Source organism: Anolis carolinensis, unplaced genomic scaffold (assembly GCF_035594765.1).
Source record: "Anolis carolinensis isolate JA03-04 unplaced genomic scaffold, rAnoCar3.1.pri scaffold_11, whole genome shotgun sequence".
NCBI lineage: Eukaryota > Metazoa > Chordata > Lepidosauria > Squamata > Dactyloidae > Anolis > Anolis carolinensis.
Genome location: NW_026943822.1, coordinates 2,734,799 through 2,751,898, shown reverse-complemented (window position 1 = coordinate 2,751,898; position 17,100 = coordinate 2,734,799). Strand labels below are relative to the sequence as shown.

The following is a 17,100-nucleotide window of genomic DNA, read 5'->3' as shown; positions in this document are numbered from 1 at the left end:
GAAATGAGACCAAGGGAGTTCCGGTGGCTGTAGAAAAAATGACGTTTATTCTCAGTAGCCAGTGAGAATAAGCAATATGGACCCTCCTGTCTCCAGGAAAAAAAGGGTACAAGACAAAGGAACACAGATCCTTATATACTATTTTGCCCTTCCTCTATCTACGTCACATAGGTATTATCCATCACCAATTAGTGTCAAAAAAGTCTTACTCGGCACTTAACTAGAACAACCTTTGCATTTTCCTAAAATATAGACTACTTCAAGATCTCTGACCCTTCATTAGCCTTATCTCTGGAATTCTCCATCTCAGCTTTTAGGGGTTCTCATTAATTAAGGAGTTCCCCCTTATCTTAGCTGTCAGAGAGCCATTAGCACTCCCCTCATGGCGCCAGGTCTTATCTTGACATCCCAAAAAGCCTTAATTTGTCTTTTGTCCATTAGCTTATCTATTCTTGTTGACACTTAACATATGTCCCCTGGCACTCAGAGTGAACTTTGATCTTGCTTATGGGGAGAGATCTATTGCTAGGCAGAATGTATTTTAAGGCTACGCACACAATCTGCTGGTGATACATATTTTCCTATTTCTATTTCTTAACATGATTACATTCAATATATAGTTTCCAATACAAGTATTATATTTTCCCAATACACCTTCATCAATAACTGCTGCAAATAGATAATCATAACTGTTGGTTTTTTACACTGAGTAGGAGGTTGGTCTATCTGATTTAAACCCACTTACCTTTGCAAAATCTGTGAGTCTGTGATGCAACTTTCATATCGCTCTCTATTAACAGGCAGCATGATGATTCCAGTGAAGGCTTTAAAACATTGGGAATTCATGACTGTCCACTGCTGGGGAGAAAAGGCATCTGGAGAATGGACACTGGAAGTCCAGGATAAGCCCTATCATGTACGAAACCCAGAATGCAAGGTAAGTGCTTGGGCATTGTATCTTCTTCTGAGAACTTGGAAAAGTTACTTTTAAAACTATAGGTGCCAATGTGTTGTCGAAGGCTGTCACAGGGTTGTTGTGTGTTTTCCGGGCTGTCTGGCCATGTTCCAGAAGTATTCTCTCTTTCGCCCGTATCTATGGCAGACATCCTGAGAGGGTTGTGCTAATGTTCACCTGCCCCAGAATGGTGATTGATCCACAGTGTAGATTGTTGAAGTGAGAATGATTGTATATAGAGTTGTTTAAATGTAATTGAGTCATGGTTGTGCAATGTGTGCTGGAGATTGCATCATACACTGTGTGCTGCTTGCTATACCAGTGTGTAAAGGGTTAAACTTGGATTGCATCAGACAGCAGAGGATGAGATAAATAGCCTCTACTTCCTATCTCTGTTTCCTTCCCGTGTGTGCCTGTGTGAGAGCTGTGTATCGTCTTGTAGATTTCCGTTTGTAAGTAAACTTTTGATAGATAACTGAAGACTACAGTGTCGTCATTTATCCAGAGCTTCCTTGTCAGCGACTTCTGCTGCGTGTGCCTAGCAAAGCCACTCTGAAATAGATTTAGTGTAGTTTGGCACCACTTGAACTGCCCTGGCTCCATGCAAAGGACTTTGGAGTTTCATTAATCCGTTACTGGCTCAACAGAATTAATATTGACCAACTTACTCGCTATGTTTTGCAGGGAAGTTGAAAGAATGGAGCCTCATTTTATACGGAACCGTTGAGCCACCATCCTCAAATGTCAACTCCCAACACTCCCGGTCAAGGATGATGGAAATGCCATCCTCCGACATGGAACCCTCCAAAGTTGCTTTCTTCCAAACGCAGATGGAGATGCAGGAGGAAGAAGAGGAATATACAGGTAAAATAGCCAAAGACTTTCCGCCTTTCCTTCCTGTCTGTCATTCTCCATATCCTTGCTTCTCCATATTTCTGCCCGAGCCCCCGGTGGGCGCAGTGGATTCAATCCTTGTGCTGGCAGGGCTGATGACTTGAAGATTGTGTTGCTGATCTGAAGGTTGCCGGTTCAAATTCAACCCGGGGAGAGTGCGGATGAGCTCCCTCTGTCAGCTCCAGCTCCATGCGTGGACATGAGAGAAGCCTCCCATGTGGATGCTCAAAACATCAAAACATCTGGGCAACGTCCTTGCAGACGGGCAATTCTCTCACACCAAAAGCAACTTGCAGTTTCTCAAGTCACTCCTGACACACACAAAAATCTCTGCCCCCCTCTGATTTATTGGTGAGCCAGGCTTCTCACCAATCCATGCTCAGTCAGACTGCTTGACCGTCCGGATAACGACACCACAGTTGTTAATCAGCTGTACACAGCGGTTCTAAGACTTTATTATTTACAAGTATATACAGCTACAAAGCCATCGCTCATAGGACACATGTTTTCCCTAAGCAAACAAAGCATGTCCTCTCTCTTTGCTGATCAGCGAAGCTCTTCAGCCTGCAACGGCACATTCCACAGCAGAATGACGAACGTCCTCTGAGACCGGAAGTCACGACCTATTGGCTCGGCAGGCTATCACGCAAACTGACCTGCTGTTAACACTTGTGCTGCTGGAAAACATGTCCGGAATACACAGTTGCAAACCTCCAATAGTAAAACACTTGATTCTGGATATTGTCTGGAAATCCTTGGCCCCAGCAATTCAAACCATCAGTCCCAGTGACAACAGAAGCTTGTGGTCAGCCTACACTTCACAAAGTAGAAAACCAAGTCCATTACTTTGCATCAGAGGCAAAAGACTTTCCAGGATTCTAGAGAGGATGACTGCATTGAACAAATTCTCCATTTATAAAGTATTGTTTTAAGCCAGTGATTCCCAAACCTATTTGGCCTACTGCCCCCTTTCCAGAAAAAATATTACTCAGCGCCCCCTGAAAAGGGGGCGTGGCTTAGAGGGTGGGCGTGGCTCCTGCTCAAGAGGGCGGGGCTGAGCCTCTCCCCTAGTCCAAGATGCAGGGCCGGGTGGGGTGGTGGGCGGGGCCACAAATGGGCAGCCAGGACTGGGATGGGCGGAGTTTCGAGCTCTGAGGCAGGGCTGAGCATCTATCCCTGTCCTGTGGTGCCTGCCAGGACACGGGGGCGGGGCTAGAAGAGGGGGCGGGGCCTCTTCCCAAGTGCCTGACGGGGCTGAACTTCTATACCCCGCCCCCGTGTTCTCACAAGCGCTTCAGGGGAGATATAGAGGCTCAGCCCTGTCTCAAGTTCTTGGGAAGAGGCCCCGCCCCCACCCCAGCCCCGCCCTTTAGTCCTAAAAGCCATCTCAGGAAATGTTTAGATATACATCTACGGCCGCAAGATTAGCCTTTGGTACATTATGGAAAGCAGAAGGGTCTCCAACAAAAGAATCTTGGTTGGAAAAAATAAACGAAATTTATGATATGGACAAACTGACTTATTTAATGAAAGTAAATAGAGGTAAACCAATAAGAAAGACAGATTGGAAGCTTTATGAAGAATACAAAAAGAAAGCAAAGGAATAAAGAAAACAAATAAGGAGGACCTAAGAAATAAAATTACAAAGGACCAAAAGATACGAAACAAATGATAATATAAAGGGTGATAATACTGCAAAGAGTAGAAGAAATGGAAGACCATAAAGATTGTTATCTCTACCCAAACTTACCTCATATTGCTATCTCTCCCCCCTTTCTTCTTCTTTGTTTTCTCTTTTCTCTTTTCCTTCTCTTCCTTCATTCATACCAGTCCTTGATCCCCCATTCCCATACTTTAGCTTTGTATCCTTAGAAAATAGGAGCCCTGGTGGCTCAGTGTGTTAAAGCGCTGAGCTGCTAAATATGCAGACCGAAAGGTCCCAGGTTCAAATCCTGGGAGTGGAGTGAGCCCCCGCTGTTAGCCCCAGCTCCTGCCAACCTAGCAGTTTGAAAACATGCCAATGTGAGTAGATCAATAGGTACCTCTCCGGCGGGAAGGTAACGGCGCTCCATGCAGTCATGCCAGTGGCCACATGACCTTGGAGGTGTCTACGGACAACGCCAGCTCTTGGGCTTAGAAATGGAGATGAGCACCAACCCCCAGAGGGTGAGTAGATCAATAGGTACTGCTCCAGTGGGAAGGTAACGGCGCTCCATGCAGTCATGCCAGTGGCCACATGACCTTGGAGGTGTCTATGGACAACGCCGGGCTCTTGGGCTTAGAAATGGAGATGAGCACCAACCCCCAGAGGGTGAGTAGATCAATAGGTACTGCTCCAGTGGGAAGGTAACGGTGCTCCATGCAGTCATGCCAGTGGCCACATGACCTTGGAGGTGTCTACGGACAACGCCGGCTCTTGGGCTTAGAAATGGAGATGAGCACCAACCCCCAGAGGGTGAGTAGATCAATAGGTACTGCTCCAGTGGGAAGGTATTGGCGCTCCATGCAGTCATGCCAGTGGCCACATGACCTTGGAGGTGTCTACGGACAACGCCGGCTCTTCGGCTTAGAAATGGAGATGAGCACCAACCCCCAGAGGGTGAGTAGATCAATAGGTACTGCTCCAGTGGGAAGGTATCGGCGCTCCATGCAGTCATGCCAGTGGCCACATGACCTTGGAGGTGTCTACGGACAACGCCGGCTCTTCGGCTTAGAAATGGAGATGAGCATCAACCCCCAGCGTCAGTCACGACTGGGCTTAACGTCAGGGGAAACCTTTACCTTTACCTATCCTTAGAAAAACTCAATAAAATTTTATTTTTAAAAAAATCACTCAAAGCCCGGCTGCAGACCCAGATGTGAGAACCTACTTCGTTCTGACCTCATTCTGACAAACCCAAATAGCCTTGCTAGCTTTTGATTGTCGTTCTGATGTCTTTCGTGCTTTCGAGTGGGAGAAAGAAAGCCAAAAGAATCCTGGCTCAAATATTTCGAGTGCGGTTACAGTTCTGATGTGATGTGACACACTGATAGATTGTGAGCGCAATCTATCCAATGTGTGGGTTGGACTCGGAAGGGTTTTATATCTCTTCTTTGAGCAGAACTCTCTTTCTCCCTAAGGTCCGTGCCATACCGAATGTGGCGACCAGGAGTGCGACGGCCCCAGTGCCGACCAGTGCCTGAACTGTTTCCATTACAGCTTTGGAAGTCTTAAAGCCGGCAGGTAATCGAGGGGAACGCGGGAGGCACTGAGAGGGTTAAATGTGGTTTATGTGGAAGGGGAGTTGTAGTTCACATTCGTTGTCCAATCACACGTAAAATGCACCATCTTGTGCTGTATGCGGATGTTGAACAGAGAACCTTCCATCTGTACAACGGCAGACTCGTTTTAATTTTCCAACTGTTGAGCAGGGCTCCCCAAACTAAGGTATATACTCTCATGTAGGTTTTACCGTGTGTATTGTGGTATGCTAGTATATAGAGCAGGGGTCCTCAAACTTTTGAAGTGGAGGGCCGGTTCATGGTCCCTCAGACTCTTGAAGGGCCGAATTATCATTTGAAAAAAAAATACGAACAAATTCCTATGCACACTCCACATGTCTTATTTGTAGTGCAAAAATCCCCCAACAACAATTATTTATTTTTTTATTTACTACATTTATATCCCACTATCTCTCACCCCAAAGGTGAGTCAGAGCGGCTTACAAGTTGTATGTACATACAATATATTATATTATAGCATAGCACAATATTAGCATTATATATTACTACAAGCTGTGCCCGGCCACGCGTTGCTGTGGCAAAGTATGGTGGAAGGGCCTTGAGTCTACATTGCCATATAATCCAGTGCAAATTAGATAATCTGTGGAAGAGGTCTAAGTGAGGCCTAAATCTGCCTGTCCCCTATCTGAACCCTGGCTCTCCCTTGGCTGAGTTGGTTGCTAGGAGGCCAAGTGGGCAGAGATTAGCCCTCTAAACTGGCAGTAATTAGATCAAAACAATTATTGCTCTCCCTCTAATTAGGACTTTATTTTTCTTTTCTTTTTGTAGTATCAACCAAGAGGCGTGGATGATGGGTTGTGTTGTCAAATTTCGAGGTTGGGGGGCCAGTAGTTTTGTTGTTTTGTGGGTCGCCATGATGCCATCACTCATTTATATATATAGATATTGTACTACCCTGTTTCCCCGAAAATAAGACATCCCCAGAAAATAAGACTTAGTAGAGGTTTTGCTGAATTGCTAAATATAAGGCCTCCCCCAAAAGTAAGACCTAGCAAAGTTCTTGTTTGGAAGCATGCCCGGCGCCCGCCAAACAAAACACCAGAACTTTCAGGATCGGTAAATGTACATACCAGTTGTACATGGAAATAATGGTAATAATATATTAAATTGTTATATTATTTATATTTATGTAGTAACAAGAAATTTTTGACAGGAGTCATAGTTTGTCTAGTTTTGGTTATGCTGGTTTGTGATGACAACTACTGTACAGTATATAATAAATGTTCATTTTTTTGTTCAACAATAAATGTGAATTATTCTTCATGGAAAAATAAGACATCCCCTGAAAATAAGACCTAGCACATCTTTGGGAGCAAAAAATAATATAAGACACTGTCTTATTTTCGGGGAAACACGGTATACCACTATATGGTAATATTATTAGTAATACTAAATTTAATATATAATGTATAATTAATATTATATTGTATTATTATTAATATTATATTGTATGACATAATATTATTAATAATATAATATGTATACACAATATATTATATTATTACTATAGCACAATATTGGTAAATGAAAGAACAATACAATATTTAAAAATAAAAACAATTTTAACCAACATAAACCTATCAGGATTTCAATGGGAAGTGTGGGCCTGCTTCTGGCCAATGAGATAATCAAGTTAAGTAAGATTGTTATTGTTGTGTGCCTTCAAGTCATTTCAGACTTTGGGTGAGCCTAAGTCTAAAACTGAGGGGGGGGGGGCAGGTCAATGACCTTGGAGGGCCACATCCGGCCCCCGGGCCTTAGTTTGGGGACCCCTGAGATAGATAGATATGAATATAGATATGTAGGGCTTGCAAATATTGCAGAGGTAATGCACACACTCACACACACATATAGAGATTTCTAGATAGATATAAACATAAATATATAGGGATTGCAAATATTGCTGGAGGGAAATGCACATATATAGAGAGAGGATTTGCAAACATAACTGCAAGACGCATAACAAAGACATCAGCAGTTGTGTTAGAATCTCCCTTTCCAGCCTGCATTCGAAATAAATATAAATGTTGTGAGTTTTTTCTCCCTCAGGAAGTGTGTGAGTTCGTGTCCCTCTGGGTACTTCGGGGACAGCGTTCAGCGTAAATGCCGCAGATGCCACAGGAGCTGCGAAACCTGCCTGGGAAGGAGCCAGAACTCGTGCACAACCTGCAAGCATGGCTTCTATCATCACCAAGAAACAAATGCGTGTGTGATGCTGTGTCCAGCCGGGTTTTACGCTGAGATGGGTAAGGAAGGAGAATGTGTGTATGAGGTCGATAAGGCCTTCTCTGTGACTTCTTCAGTGAAGATCAGCAGCAAACAAGCCTCAGAAATAGTCAGGCCTCTCTGAGTACAGAGCCATCTTCTTTTCAGCCAGCGCTTAGAAGACTCGCACACAGAGAGGGACAGAAATCTGTTCAAACCGGTTCTTCAGCAGCAGGACAGCAACAGTTGCAAACCAATTCCCAGGTCCTTGCAAACTCAGCCAATTGTCTTCATGCATTTGCTTTTCCAGTTATTTATTTATTTATTTGTTTATTTACAGTATTTATATTCTGCCCTTCTCACCCCGAACGACTGAGCACCTAAGATGCCTGTTAGGGCACAGGGGGCGGAGCTAGAGGAGTGGGCGTGGCTTCTTCTCAAGAGCTCGAGACAGGGCTGAGCCTCTATACCTCTCCTGAGGCACTTGTTGGGACACAGAGGGCGGAGCTAGGGAAGGGGGCGGGGCCTCCTTCCAAGAGCCTGAGACAGGGCTGAGCCTCTATATTTCTCCTGAGAGGCCTTTTAGGACTAAAGGGCGGGGCCTCTTCCCAAGAGCATGAGACAGGGCTGAGCCTCTATACTTCTCCTGAGAGGCCTTTTAGGAGTAAAGGGTGGGGCTAGGGATGGGGGCGGGGCCTCTTCCCAAGAGCATGAGACAGGGCTGAGCCTCTATATTTCTCCTGAGAGGCCTTTTAGGCCTAAAGGGCGGGGCTAGGGATGGGGGAGGGGCCTCTTCCCCAGAGCCCGACAGGGCTGAGCCTCTATACTTCTCCTGAGAGGCCTTTTAGGACTAAAGGGTGGGGCTAGGGATGGGGGCGGGGCCTCTTCCCAAGAGCACGAGACAGGGCTGAGCCTCTATATTTCTCCTGAGAGGCCTTTTAGGACTAAAGGGCGGGGCTAGGGATGGGGGCAGGGCCTCTTCCCAAGAGCATGAGACAGGGCTGAGCCTCTATATTTCTCCTGAGAGGCCTTTTAGGACTAAAGGGCGGGGCTAGGGATGGGGGCGGGGCCTCTTCCCAAGAGCACGAGACAGGGCTGAGCATCTATATTTCTCCTGAGAGGCCTTTTAGGACTAAAGGGCGGGGCTAGGGATGGGGGCAGGGCCTCTTCCCAAGAGCATGAGACAGGGCTGAGCCTCTATATTTCTCCTGAGATGCCTTTTAGGACTAAAGGGCGGGGCTAGGGGTGGGGGCGGGGCCTCCTTCCAAGAGCCTGAGACAGGGCTGAGCCTCTATATTTCTCCTGAGATGCCTTTTAGGACTAAAGGGCGGGGCTAGGGGTAGGGGCGGGGCCTCCTTCCAAGAGCCTGAGACAGGGCTGAGCCTCTATATTTCTCCTGAGATGCCTTTTAGGACTAAAGGGCGGGGCTAGGGGTAGGGGCGGGGCCTCTTCCCAAGAGCATGAGACAGGGCTGAGCCTCTATATTTCTCCTGAGATGCCTTTTAGGACTAAAGGGCGGGGCTAGGGGTGGGGGCGGGGCCTCTTCCCAAGAGCACGAGACAGGGCTGAGCCTCTATATTTCCCCTGAGATGCATTTTAGGACTAAGGGGCGGGGCTAGGGGTAGGGGCGGGGCCTCCTTCCAAGAGCCTGAGACAGGGCTGAGCCTCTATATTTCTCCTGAGAGGCCTTTTAGGACAAAAGGGCGGGGCTAGGGGTAGGGGCGGGGCCCCTTCCCAAGAGCATGAGACAGGGCTGAGCCTCTATACTTCTCCTGAGAGGCCTTTTAGGACTAAAGGGCGGGTCTAGGGATGGGGGCGGGGCCTCTTCCCAAGAGCGTGAGATAGGGCTGAGCCTCTGTTTACCTCCCCCGAGGTGCTTGTTAGAACACGGGGGCGGGGTATAGAGGTTCAGCCCCATCATTCACATGGGAAGAGGCCCCGCCCCCTCCTCTAGCCCCGCCCCTTGTGTCCTGGCAGGCACTGCAGACAGGGATAGAAGCTCAGCCCTGCCTCAGAGCTCGTAACTGCGCCCATGCCAGTCCTGGCCACCCATTTGTGGCTCCGCCCACATCCCCTCCCAGCCCTGCATCTTGGACTAGGGGAGAGGTAAGCCCCGCCCCCTTGAGCAGGAGCCACACCCACCCCTCTAAGCCACGCCCACCCCTTTCCAGGGGGCGCTGAGTAATATTTTTTCTGGAAAGAGGGTGATAGGCCAAATAAGTTTGGGAACCACTGGTTTAGATTGCTGTTTCTAAACGTTCATTCTTTTCATCTTTCTGCTTCTTTTTCCCATTCCTCTACAAGGTCAACGACGTTGTCAGAAGTGCCATCCAAACTGCAAGAAGTGCATTTGGGAGATGGATCGATGCACTGTCTGCAAAGACGGATTCAGGTAAGAAGTGCTCACTTCTCAAAATAATATTCCCAACTATTTAGTTTGGGAAAGAGAGCAAGGGTTTCCTGTATAGTTTAACTCCTTGCGTGGTGAACCACAAAAGCTTACACAGGTAGGGTGAAACAGTCCTTTCCATTTTGCTAGTTTCCATTATCCTATATGTAAAGGTATAGTATCATAGAAAAAAATCCATTTTTTAGGACTGAAAAAAAACCTCCTCGGCTTATACTCGGGTGAGGGTCCTGGCGGGCTTATATTCAGGTCGGCTTATACTCAACTATGTATGGTATATTTATTATTTTTCTCTATTATTATTGGTATTGTTACATGTATTATTTTGCTCTTTTAATTATTATTATTACATTTATTATTTTACTCTATTATTGTTGTTACTTTTACATTTATTTTACTCTATTTATTATTACAGTACATTTATTATTTTACTGCATTTATTATTATTATTCCATTTATTATTTCACTCTATTATTATTAAAAGGATACATAAGCACATTTACATTGCAGAAGATGAAAATACAGTAGAGTATCACTTATCCAAGACTCGCTTATCCAACATTCTGGATTATCCAACGCATTTTTGTAGTCAGTGTTTTCAATACATCGTGAAATTTTTGTGCTAAATTCGTAAACACAGTAATTACTACATAACATTACTGCGTATGGAACTACTTTTTCTGTTAAATTTATTGTGTAACCTGATGTTTTGGTGCTTAATTTGTAAAATCATAACTTAATTTGATGTTTAATAGGCTTTTCCTTAATCTCTCCTTATTATCCAACATATTCGCTTATCCAATGTTCTGCCGGCCCGTTTACGTTGGATAAGCGAGACTCTACTGTAATGATTTAATCAGCGTTGAACAGTCATATTTTAAATCATAGTTTGATGTAAAGTTTCAAAAACATTTAAACTACTGAGGCCTCAATTAATGTACAGTAGAGTCTCACTTATCCAAGACTCGCTTATCCAACATTCTGGATTATCCAACACATTTTTGGAGTCAATGTTTCCAATATATCGTGATATTTTGGTGCTAAATTCATAAATACAGTAATTACTGCATAGCATTACTGCGTATTGAACTACTTTTTCTGCCAAATTTGTTGTATCACATGATGTTTTGGTGCTTCATTTGTAAAATCATAACCGAATTTGATGTTTAATAGGCTTTTCCTTAATCCCTCCTTATCCAACATATTCGCTTATCCAACATTCTGCCGGCCCGTTTACGTTGGATAAGTGAGACTCTACTGTATATATGGTATATTTATTTTTTTTCTCTACTATTATTGGTATTGTTACATTTATTATTTTGCTCTATTATTATTATATTTATTATTTTACTCTATTATTGTTACTTTTACATTTATTTTACTCTATATTATTAATACATTTATTATTACATTTATTATTTTACTGCATTTATTATTATTATTCCATTTATTATTTCACTCTATTATTATTAAAAGGATACATAAGCACATTTACATTGAAGAAGATGAGAATCATGATTTAATCAGAGTTGAACAGTCATATTTTAAATTACAGTTTGATGTAAAGATTCAAAAACATTTAAACTACTGAGGCCTCAATTAATGTACAGTAGAGTCTCACTTATCCAACATAAATGGGCCGGCAAAATGTTGGATAAGCGAATATGTTGGATAATAAGGAGAGATTAAGGAAAAGCCTATTAAACATCAAATTAGATTATAATTTTACAAATGAAGCACCAAAACATCATGTTAGACAACAAATTTGGCAGAAAAAGTTGTTCAATACTCAGTAATGATATGTAGTAATTACTGTATTTATGAATTTAGCACCAAAATACAGTAGAGTCTCACTTATCCAACATAAACGGGCCGGCAGAACGTTGGATAAGCGAATATGTTGGATAATGAGGGATTAAGGAAAAGCCTATTAAATATCAAATTAGGTTATGCTTTTACAAATTAAGCACCAAAACATCATGTTATACAACAAACTGGACAGAAAAAGTCGTTCAATATGCAGTAATGCTATGTAGTAATTACTGTATTTACGAATTTAGCACCAAAATATCATGATATATTGAAAACATTGACTACAAAAATGCGTTGGATAATCCAGAACGTTGGATAAGCGAGTGTTGGATAAGTGAGACTCTACTGTATCACGATATATTGAAAACATTGACTACAAAAATGCGTTGGATAATCCAGAACGTTGGATAAGCGAGTGTTGGATAAGTGAGACTCTACTGTAATTTTATTGGTATTTCGGCTTATACTGGAGCCAATGTTCTCCCAGTTTTTTGTGTGGTAAAATTAGGTGCCTCGGCTTATATTCGGGTCGGCTTATACTTGAGTATATACTCATATGCATGTGTATATCCAGAATGTCACATTTTTGTCAATATATGAACTTTGGGATATCAGTCATGAACTCTCAGCAACTTTGCACATCTCCTACCAAGCTGCATCTCAAACTCGGATGTTTTATAGTAGATCTATTTGGAAAGGAGAGGTTCAAGCATTTTTTGGACGCAGGAGGGGTAAAGAGCAAACAAATATGTTTATGTTGAATCTTACAAAATACACCTTTTTTCTGCTCAGCCTCAGATGCCTCTTTCAGTCGTGCTGAAGGCAGACTGCGCATCGTGTCCTGTACACGTTATTATTCCGAACACGCTGTGTTTACTCATTGCTAGTTTACAACTAGCCTGGACTCAAACACTTCTAATTAGGTTGTATCGAAGATGTAGTGGATGGAGAGTCGTCCTGTTCCTCTGTCCCCAAACTTTGTTTGCTTAAGAAAATTGGAGGCTTGCAAATTTCTTGGAAACGCTATTAGATGCTTTCTTAGATTATCTCTGGCTACTTAGCTTATTAAAAATACATATATGACATGGCTTTGCAGTATATAAACAACACCCCAGAGTAGATTTTATTGTTTACTAGCTTTGCCCGGCCACGCGTTGCTGTGGCTTATGCTTTCAGAGTGTTGCTCTTTGTTTACTGTCCTGATTTTAGAGATTATATCAGGGGTCCCCAAACTAAGATGCGGCCCTCCAAGGTCATTTACCAGGCCCCCGCCCTGAATTTATAATATAATTTTTTATATCAGTTTTAATCTATATATATATATAAAAGAGTGATGGCATCACGGCGACCCACAAAACAACAAAACTACAGGCCCCCCAACCTCGAAATTTGACAACACAACCCATCATCCACGGCTCTAGGTTGATACAACAAAAAGAAAAGACAAATAAAGTCCTAATTAGAGAGAGAGGAATAATTGCTTTTATCCAATTGCTGCCAGTTAGAAGGCTAAGCTCCTCCAACTTGGTCTCCTAGCAACCCAATAAAAAATAATAAAAAACACTAAAAAAATTGATACAATAAAATACTATAATAACAGAAAATAACTAAAAATAATTCAAGAAAATAATAAAATATAATAAATAAAAATATAACTTACAATAAAATTAATAAAAAATGCAAATAACGTCAAATAAAAATTACACAACAATTTTTAACCAATACCACCACCACTTTGCCACAGCAACGTGTGGCCGGGCACAGCTAGTAATATAATATATTGTATATACATATGATATTGATAATATTGTCATGTTATAATAATAATAATAATAATAATAATAATAATAATAATAATAATAATAATAATAATAATAAAACTTTATTTATACCCCGCCACCATCTCCCCAAAGGGACTCGGGGCGGCTTACATGGGGCCCTGCCCAGAACAATACAATATAAAACAACATAAAAACAACATATCAAAATACAATTAACCAACACAACTTATAAAATAAACGGTATAACACAAAATCAAGAAGCAATCTAACAGGGGCGAGCCGCATGAACACTAAATTAGAAACTCGGGTGAGACAGGGATCAAATAGAAAACCTCAGGGGACAGGGATTGTTATACAATGTAATACTAATAATAATACCATATAATATTAATTACATGTTATATATTACATATAATATTACAGTATAGTGGTATAGTTCAATATAGTAATATATAATGCTAATATTGTGCTATGCTAATAATATAAAATATTGTATGTACATACAGCTGCTCTGCGTTCCCTTCGGGGTGAGAAGGGTGGGATATAAATGTAGTAAATAAATGTAGTAAATGCATAAATAAATAAATGAATAATTTTAGACTCAGGCTCGCCCAAAGTCTGGCATGACTTGAAGGCACACAACAACAACAACAACAACAACAATCCTAATTAACTTGACTATCTCATTGTCCAGAAGCAGGCCCACACTATCTATTGAAATCCTGATAGGTTTATGTTGGTTAAAATTGTTTTCATTTTTAAATATTGTATTGTTCTTTCATTGTTGTTGTTGTTTTGCACTACAAATAAGACATGTGCAGTGTGCATAGGGATTTGTTCGTATTTCTTTTTCAAATGATAATTCGGCCCCTCAACAGTCTGAAGGATTGTGGACCGGCCCTCTGCTTTAAAAGTTTGGGGACCCCTGGATTATATTGTTCTGTATTATTATATCACAGTAATTATTACATATTATATTTATACTCTTATATTATCTGCTTCGAACTGGATTATACGAGGCCCCTTCTTCACAGCTGTATAAAATGGCATTATATGGATTATATGGCAGTGTGGACTCAAGATAATCCAGTTCAAAGCAGATAATATAAGATTATAAATGGGTTATATAGCTGTGTGGAAGGGCCTTGAGTCTGCACTGCCATATAATCCAGTTCAAATCAGATAATCTGTATTTTATAGGCAGTGTGAAAGAGGCCTAAGTAAGGCCTAACTCTGCCTGTCCCCTGGGCTGAGTGGGTTGCTAGGAGACCAAGTGGGCAGAGATTAGCCTTCTAACTGGCAGCAATTGGATAAAAAACAATTATTCCTTTCCCTCTAATTAGGACTTTATTTTTCTTTTCTTTTTGTTGTATGAACGCAGAGGCATGGATGGGGGGTTGTGCTGCCAAGTTTAGTGTTTCTGGGGTGTGTAGTTTTGTTGTTTTGTCCTAGGCCGAAATTTCATTACCCTTTTATATACAGTAGAGTCTCACTTATCCAACACTCGCTTATCCAAGGTTCTGGATTATCCAAGGCATTTTTGTAGTCAATGTTTTCAATACATCGTGATATTTTGGTGCTAAATTCGTAAATACAGTAATTACAACATAACATTACTGCGTATTGAACTCCTTTTTCTGTCAAATTTGTTGTATAACATGATGCTTTGGTGCTTCATTTGTAAAATCATAACCTAATTTGATGTTTAATAGGCTTTTCCTTAATCCCTCCTTATTATCCAACATATTCACTTATCCAACGTTCTGCCGGCCCGTTTATGTTGGATAAGTGAGACTCTACTGTAGTCTTATTTGGAATAAACCTTTGTAGAGTATACCTGCTTTATCAGGTGGGTTACAATTTGCAAATACAGTAGAGTCTCACTTATCCAACATAAACAGGCCGGCAGAATGTTGGATAAGCGAATATGTTGGATAATAAGGAGGCATTAAGGAAAAGCCTATTAAACATCAAATTAGGTTATGATTTTACAAATGAAGCACGAAAACATCATGTTTGACAACAAATTTGGCAGAAAAAGTGTTTAATATGCAGTAATGCTATGTAGTAATTACTGTATTTATGAATTTAGCACCAAAATATCACGATATATTGAAAACATTGGCTACAAAAATACGTTGGATAATCTAGAACGTTGGATAAGCGAGTGTTGGATAAGTGAGACTCTACTGTACTTCTCTTGTATAATAACATATTGTGTTTTACTGCAACAGACTAAGAAACCTGAACATTCACATTTTGAGGAAGGGTAGGTCTTTGGTGTCCATTTCCCTTTGAGTGTTTGAAGGCCCTCTCACAGGACCCAACATCTGCATTTCCTCAAGCCACGTCCGGCCATCTCCTTGGCCAACATATGAACATCAGAAGATGCTTTATAATCCCATTTTGGTTTCACGCCCCACTTCAGCCATAAAGCTCTGATTGTTTCACCTGCCTTCGGAAGGGAAATGATGCAGAGCATCTCCAAATAGATTTAGGAAGACGGCTTCTACTGATAGGTTTTCCTCCAGGAAAGAAGTGGAAGTAAAAATGTCAAACACCCAGAGCTTTATCTGAACAATTTGTTCCGCCGTTCTCTCAAGGCAACTCCAGCGACTTTGTGGCGGCTCCACCGCAGATCTCAAGGTTTCCTCCTGTGATTCATGTCTCGGCAAGTAATTGGTGCTGAATAACAGGACTTTGGCCAGAGTAGAAAATCGCAAGTTTCCAAAACGATTATCTCCTTCGTAGGAATGATAAAAATGGCTTTGGCTGTCAAGTGCAATCTGAACAAAGTTTCCTTTTATTGTTCGCTAACCTCTTCGGCTTGGCCCTCAAATGATTCCTTGTCACCTTGAGGAGCTGTTGCCAACATCATTTCTGTCTCTTCTTACTTAAAAAGAAGTGAAAGGGAGGCAGGCAGGGCTGGGATGGGCTTTAGGAACATCTAGTGCTAGAAGAAGCGCTGTCAAGTCTGTTATTCTCCTCTAATCCCATTATTTTATTGTCTCCTTGTTTTATTTTGTAATGTATATTATTATTTACTAGCTTGGGGACCCGGCGGTGCCCGGGTTATTTCAGAAAGGCATTGTTTGGGTGTGTTGTAAGTTTAGTCTCTATCCAGTGTCAGTTGGGTTGAGTGGGTGCGGGTGAAGTACAACTCCCATATGCAAGTACCATCGTCCATGGTGAATTGCCCTGGAAACAGTGGCAGGATGTAGAGTAGGCCATGGGGGCTGTGTGTGCCAAGTTTGGTGTTGATCAATCATTGGTGGGGGTCGCAGTGGTGTCTGGAAGTGAGTCAAGATACTGGAAGTCCCATCATGTGTGGTGAAAACCTTTTCAAACCGCGCCAGGATGTAGAGTGGGTGATAGGGGGTCTTTGGGGGAAATTTGGTCTTTATCAGTCATTGTTATGGATTGCAGTAGTCTAAGAAAGTGAGTGAAGGTATTATAAATCCCATCATCCATGGTGTGTTGGTCCCTAAACTGCAGGAGGAGATAAAGTGAGTGATGGGGGGGGGTATGTGTGCCATGTTTGGTGTTTTATCAGGCAGTGGTGTGGAATAGTGGTCTGTTGGAGAGAAAATGTTTCAAAGTACTGTAAAGCCCTTAATGCTTGGTCCATTGTCCCGCAAAATGCTGTAGCGTGTAAAGGGTGTCATTTGGGATATGTGTGGCAAGTTTGGTTGAGTTGTGTGATTCGTGGGAGTGGCAGTGGTCTCCAGAAGTTAGTGAAGGTACTGGAAGTCCCATCATCCTTG

General features: G+C 42.2%; 1 protein-coding gene across 1 annotated transcript in view; it reads left to right on the top strand.

Annotated features, from left to right (window-relative positions):
• Positions 1-17,100, top strand: part of pcsk6 (proprotein convertase subtilisin/kexin type 6) — a 330,770-nt gene that overhangs the window by 298,043 nt on the left and 15,627 nt on the right. The window contains 7 exon segments of the mRNA XM_062963634.1: positions 801-828; positions 830-937; position 1,030; positions 1,640-1,819; positions 4,970-5,072; positions 7,181-7,377; positions 9,641-9,728. Of these exon segments, the coding sequence (XP_062819704.1) occupies positions 801-828; positions 830-937; position 1,030; positions 1,640-1,819; positions 4,970-5,072; positions 7,181-7,377; positions 9,641-9,728 (705 nt within the window).